Source organism: Corvus cornix, chromosome 20 (assembly GCF_000738735.6).
Source record: "Corvus cornix cornix isolate S_Up_H32 chromosome 20, ASM73873v5, whole genome shotgun sequence".
NCBI classification, from domain to species: domain Eukaryota; kingdom Metazoa; phylum Chordata; class Aves; order Passeriformes; family Corvidae; genus Corvus; species Corvus cornix.
Window position 1 is genome coordinate 7,364,551 of NC_046349.1, and position 6,645 is coordinate 7,371,195.

The 6,645-nt window shown below is 65.9% G+C and overlaps 1 protein-coding gene across 1 annotated transcript; it reads right to left on the minus strand.

The window, feature by feature from the left end:
- Positions 1 to 1,216: 1,216 nt before the first annotated feature.
- Positions 1,217 to 5,057, minus strand: CCM2L (CCM2 like scaffold protein). The gene is given in 11 exon segments (XM_039563765.1): positions 1,217 to 1,752; positions 1,953 to 2,091; positions 2,275 to 2,422; positions 2,642 to 2,705; positions 2,857 to 2,992; positions 3,074 to 3,463; positions 3,466 to 3,524; positions 3,874 to 4,057; positions 4,153 to 4,236; positions 4,529 to 4,696; positions 4,949 to 5,057. Coding segments are annotated over 11 exon segments (1,686 nt in total). The 5' UTR covers positions 4,979 to 5,057; the 3' UTR covers positions 1,217 to 1,468.
- Positions 5,058 to 6,645: the final 1,588 nt, after the last annotated feature.

Sequence of the window (6,645 nt, forward strand, 5' to 3'; positions counted from 1 at the left end):
CTGGGAGCGGAGACCACCACCCACGAGCCGCACCCGCAGGGAAACCCCAGCCCTGAGTGACACCACTGCCCTTAGGGACCCCCCGACGGGTGCCAGAGCCCGTCTGTCCATCCGCTGCCCCCGGGACACAGGACAGGTCTGGGTCCCGCACCCCGGGCAGCCCCCAGGATGTTTCCTCGCCCGGTGCAGGGCCACGGAGGGTGGGGGGCACACGGCGTCAGCCTGGGTCTCTGTCCCCAGGAAGGAGAAAAGAAAGCCCTGAGCATCCCGTGGTGGGGTGCAGGACATGGAGGGGGGTGCAGGACACAGTGGGTGCATGGGGCTGGCTTTGTGAAGCACAGCTCAGAGAGGTCCGGCTATCCCTGGGCTTTTTTGTGTCCCTGCTGGCGCTGGTATTCCCGTGCCAAAGCTTCTCTCGGCGCCCTACCCAGCCCCACGGTGTTCCAGCCTTTCTTCTGGATTGCCCAGACAACCCCTGAATTCGGGATGGAGGCAGCATGAGCAAGGGGACCGACAGCTCTGTGTGATCCTGACCATGGACTGCTTGGGCTCAGGGTGTCAGAGGAAGCAGCCAGAGCTGCTCCTCATGAGGGTTTGCATATGTAAATTTTTTAGGAGAAAAAATAAGCTGCTCTGGTAGCCCCAGCGTCTGCTGATCACACACCACCCTGGGGCTGAAGCGCCGTCCCGCAGTCCCCACCAAGGGACATTGGCCAGGGGATGTTGGCTCGGGGCCATCAGCCAAGGGCCATCAGCTGCGGGATATTGGCTGGGGTACAGTGGCCAGGGGACATCAGCTGAGGTCCATCGGGCAGCGGGGAGCACGGCCCTGTCCCTCGGCGGCGGAGGGGCTGCAGGGCGGGACTGCAGGAAGCCGGGTCCCGGGCAGGAACTTCCTTTTGTGAAACACCCGCAGCCCGCGGCCGGACGAGTGTCGCACAGGCGTCGCAGGCAGCAGCAGCCCAGCTGCGGCCACCAGCCCTTTCCTCTCCCAGCACGCTCTTGCTGACCCCTTCCATTGCTCTGAGCATCTCCTGGAGCCAGCCAGGAACAGCCGGCAGCACCCTGACACTGGTAGTGACCTCCATGTGACACTGGAACGGGAGGTGTCCAGCCCAGCCCAGCCCAGCCCAGCAGCCCCCACCCCAGCTCACCCCCACACCGCAGCAGCCCCTGCACCATGACAGGGCCTTTCCCAGGGAAGAACCTGCTCTGCTCCCAGCCCCAGCATTTAATTGAAATCTGCAGAAATTACAGCACATGTGTCTCCCCCACAGCCATGGCTGCCCTGTAATTCCAACAGCCTTGACAAGAGCTGACAGGGCAGTGCAGAGGCCTGTCCCCTCCCACGGTGACAAATGCACCCTCCCTAGTGCTGGGGCAGAGCTGGGCACCTGCTGAATCTGGTCCTGGAGGAGCAGCACCACATCAGTGAGCAGGGAGGGGACAGCTGGGTTTTGGCACTGGCTCACAGGTAGTTGTCCTCTTCCTCCTCCTCCTCCTCCTCCTCCTCATCCCGTGCCAGTGCCTCAATGTCGTGGGTGATGTCGGTGATCATGCGATTGAAGGACTCGGACTCGGAGCGCAGGGACCAGCTGTCGTAGCTGCGCACGGCCGAGGCCGACGTGTTGCTCATGCTGCGCTTGATGCGGCCAAAGCTGTCAGTGAGGATCCCGCCCTCCCGGATCCCGATGCTCTCCAGGAAGGTCTCAAAGTAGCCGATGTCTTGGTCAGGGATGAAGGGCCTCATTCCTGTCATAGGCACAGTAAACCTCGGAAGCATTGGGGTGCAGTGCCAGCCCCACTGGCTGCTGGCAGGAGGTTTGTCCCATCCTGTCCCCACTAAGCAACGGGGTCCTGACATCCCCTGAAGCACACCCAGCACCAGCACCGTGTCCCCAAGGGACACACAGACATCACCAGGGTGACACGGGTTGGCTGCAGACACTCACCCAGGAGGAGGAACTTCCTGCGGTCCCCGTAGAGGCGCAGGAGCTCGGTGCAGTATTCCTGCACCGGCGTCCCCAGCCGGTACTCGCGGAGCAGGATGGCAAACTGCTGGATCTCCTGCGGTGACAGCTTGTTGCGCAGCTGTGGTGACACGGGGACAGGTTGGTCTAGGGGACACTGGCAGCACACAGCTCACAGCCCACCACCCTGTGTCCCACTGCTGTTCTCTGGTGCAGGGGGCCTAGACCTGCCTGCTGCCCCCTGCCCCAGCTGCTGGCATTGCTGGCCTGCTGCTTGTCCCCGTGCCTGTCCCTGTGCCCTCACCGTCACCATGTAGTCCTGCAGTTGCTCCAGGCCCGCACCACTCTGGTCGCTGCCGCTGCAAGCGGTGGCCAGGCTGTGGTGGGAGCGGTGGAAGGAGGGTGAGGAGGTGCCGCTGTAATACGCTTCAAAGGTCTCGTGGGAGCCATTGCTGTGGGAGGACACGGGTCAGTGGGTCCCTGTACCCCTCGTGGGCCCAGCTGCCCCCACCCACTGCACAGCATCCACCATCAGGTAGGGCTGGGGCACCACTGCAGCTGGGACTGGCACCCACCCAAAGGCAGGGGCACCCACCCAGGGGCAGGGGTATCCCACACGGGTCCAGTGGCACCCATGCCAGTCCAGGGCACCCTGGGGGAGGCAGACTCACAAGGAGCTGCAGCAGCTGTAGTCAGCATCGTAGCCGTATGTCCCATCTGTGCGGCAGCTCTCACCTGGGGAGGGAGAGCTGAGATCTCTTAGCAAACTCCCCACGATGTGTCCACGTACCCCCACCTCTCAGCCCCATGCTGTGCCCATGCACCCCCACCCATCAGCCCCATGCCACCCCGCTTGGTGTTCCTGCTCCTGTCCCCAGCCACTCACTCCTGCTGGAGAGCCAGGGCCGTGTGGGCGTGGAGGTGTAGTGGTACCCGGCGCGGTCCACACACTCGATGCTCTGGTCGCCGTAGATGATCTGGAACACCTGGCAGATGAGCGCACAGGACTCCTCGCCAGCATCCTGCAGCGGGAAGGAAGGAGGACAGTGAGTGCCGGCGGGTGGGCAAGCGGGCAGTGGGTGGCACACACCGGGACCGCTCACCCTGTTGGGCACGGCGAGGATAATGAGGTTGGAGTAAGCGTCGGGGCAGGGCTCCTGGGGGTCCAGGGGGTTGCTGCCGGCGTGCCGCCGCTCCCAGCTGCCGAAGCCGGTGCCGCGCTCCCAGCTGCCGCCGGCGGTGCCGGCCCGCCGCCGCTCCCAGCTGCCGCCGCACGGCTGCCGCCGCTCCCAGCTGCCCGAGGGCCGCCCGCGCTGCCGCCGCTCCCAGCTGCCGCCCCGCCGCCGCTCCAGGCTGCCGCCCTGCCGGCCCTCCTGCCCGCCCCGCGCCGCCCGCCAGTCCAGGCTGCAGATCGTGTGCCGCCGCTCCATCGGGCCCCCGAGCCGGCCCTCCGGCCACGAGCCCCCGCACGTTTCTCTGCGGGAAACGCCTCCGGCACGCCGGCCGGGGCCGCCTCGGGGTGCGCTCCGGCGGGGACCGGGTCCACTCCCAGGCCTGAGGGGGGCGGGGACAGGCAGGGCGTCAGGGCGGGGGGCTGCGCTGCCCACCCTGCCTGGCCCCCAGCCTCTGTCCTGGCCTCCCTGTCCCACCAGCCCAGCGGGATGCAGAGGGATGGCGGTGTGGGGTGAGGATGTGGGAGCCTCCGTGGTTTGGGGGCACCCCTCCGGGACTCAGTATGTGGGAGAGGATGGGACACGCCAAGACAAGGGCAACGCGGGATTTTGTGCTCAGACCGTGCTGCCGCACTGATAGGCTCTGACACCCATCACCCGCCGTGCTCCAGCCCCCCGTGCCCAGGGGACGCCGACCACTCGGCTGGTGGCCCCCGGCCGGACCCCCGCACCCGTTTTGAGGATGAGGAGGTGCAGGGCATCGTCGCGCAGGTAGGAGGCCGCTGCGATCTCGTGTGTAGGGATTCGCAGGATCAGCTCCTCGTTGTCGCGCCAGGTGAGCAGGAGGCAGCGCGCCGAGAGGCTGAGGATGCTGTCCTGCTCTGGCGTCGTCTGCAGCGGCAGCTCCTTCAGCTGCTGCATGGACAGAGTGCAGGGCGGGGGGGTCGTGGGGCACCCGGCAGTGTGGGGTACCCAGTGCCCACCCTCTGGGGAGTGGGGACCCCTCTTACCCTGGCCGTGTCCAGCAGCTGCAGCACCTCATCCCGGCTGGAGGGGTTCAGGGAGGATGTCACCCATGTTAGATGACCTAAAAACTGTGGGGGGAAAAATCCAGTGCAGCTTGGGAAGGCTGGGGCATGCACCCTCTCCCCGCCCTTCTCCATGGCCCCAAGGTCAGGACACATCTCCCTGGGGTTCAAGGAGCCCTGCAGTTAGGGGGTCCTCCTGCACTGCCAGCACACCCTCCTCCTCCCTGGGTGTTTGCCTGGGCAGGGAGGAGACCCGGACCCTTCTGGTCACTGTGTGTAGCTCTCAGCATGGTGTGGTGGCCTCATATCCCCACCCCAAGCAGGAAGTGACCTCGGGCACCTTTGGGGATCCCTTTACCTTCACCTCCTTTTCCACATAGTCGTGCAGCAGGATCTGGGGGTCGATCAGGTAGTCGGGGGGGTAGAGGGGCACGGAGTGCAGCGGGCGCCGATAGACACTGCTGCGGAGTGCTGCCCTCCGCGCAGCCTTCGGGAAAACCAGACGCTTGATGGGAGACACGAAGCCCTGGCAAGGGAACGGGCACGGGGAGGGGTCAGCACCGCGCACCCAACCCTGGCCCCCACACGCGGGGTCCGTGGCACCCAGCACCTGGGGGAGCGGGGGGGGGGACAGCTGAGCACCTCTCTGCTGGCTCTTTCCACTATTTGGGTGGCCCCACTGCGCTGTGGGGGGAGTGCAGGGCCTCCCAAACTTGTGCATCTCACGCGCTCCCACCCTCCTGCCAGCCCTCCGGACGCCGCCCCCAGCCCCGCGCACCTTCTTGCCCTTCTTGGCCTCGCTGTCCATGGCAGGACGCGGTGCTGCGGCCGCCCCCACTGCCTCGCTCGGCGCCGCGGCGCTTTCCTGTGTCGGAAACTCCACCAGGATAGCTGGGATGTGAGTTCCTGCCTCTCCTGGGGGGTGCTGGGACTGGGCCGGGCCGGGCTGGGCTGGGCTGGGCTGGGCTGGGCTGGCACTGGGACTGGGACTGGGTCGGGACTGGGACTGGGATAAGGGCTGAGCTGTTACTTGGGCAGAACGAGGGGCTGAAGTTGGCTGGGGTGGGACTGGAGCAGGGACTTGGACTGGTGCTGGTGCTGGAACTGGGGCTGGGGTTGACACTTGGACCAAGATTGGGGCTGGGATTTGGGCAGACTGGTTTTGAAGTGGGCTGAGATGGGACTGGAGCAGGTGCTGGGACCAGAGCAGGTGCTGGTGGTCCCTGCAGGGCTCCACTTCGGAGCAGCCCCTGCCCCTCACTGCAGGGCTCTTTCCTGGGGCTGGGGCTGGTTCTGCTTCCCTGTGACCCCACATCAGCCCCATCCTCAGGGGACATCTCTGGGGGCTCCCAGCCTTCACTGCCCACATCCTGTCCTGCTCACAGGGGATCCTGGCACTGGGAACGGCCCTGGCACTGGGAAGAGCACTGGCAGGACCCCACACATCTGCACCCAGCACCCCGTCCGCACAGCTGCCCATGGGGCCAAAACCCACTGTGGGTCTGGGGGTCGGCCAGGGATCGCGGCCCCCAGCAGGGAGGAGATTGGCCCGGCAGTGGCCATGTCCGGCAGCTTCCTCCCCGGGATGCTGCATCCTGCCTGTGCACCCCTTCCCTGCCGGCCACCACACCAGGGCCACTGGCACCAGCCAGGACCACCAACACCAGGCAGGCAGCGCTGCTACAGCCATCCTGCTCTGTTAATGACATCCCCGAGCACCCCGGGACAGAGAGGAATCATCCTGCCCTGCTTCGGAGCCCCAGCCGTGAGCTGGAGGTGCCGACAAAGACAGAATCCCACAGGCAGGGCTTATTGAAATGAATTTAATATCTCATGTTGCAGCAAAATTAAAAATATACAAAAAGTTTGTGGTATACAAAAAAGTCTCGGGACGGACCCCGGCCTCTCCGCTCGCCCCCGCCCACGCCGAGGGTCCCAGAGAAGAAGGTGGCACACAGAGTATTTACAGTACGTGACAGCAGCCGCCGGGTCCCAGCGCTGGGGGATCCAGGGATGTGGCTGAGACCCCGCGGCAGCCCCTGCCAGAACGAACTTCCCTCACTCCCTGAAGCTGGAGCAGCCCTGCTGCAGCCCTGGGTGACAACCCCAGGGACCAGAACCCCACCCCCCCATCCCCAGTGGGAGCTCGAGCACCCCTGGAGCTGTGCCCATCCTGGCCCCCGGTCATGCCCCCTTGTCGTCCCAGGGAGCAGGCGCTGCCGTCCCGGTGCTGCCGCTGGCAGCAGGGCGCTGGGTTTGGCTGCCCCTGTGGCACAGGCTGGGTGGAGGGCAGGGGGGGTGGCCCGGGGCAGGAGCGAGACTGAGGGCTCCCCCCCAAACCCCACACGTGGCCAGACTCCTCTTCCCAGAGCAACCCAGGGATGAGGGTACCGTGGCTTGAGTGCATAGAAAAGTGTCCCTCTGACCCACCCGTGTGGCCCTGGCGTCCCCACACAAACCCCGGCATGAAGAGCA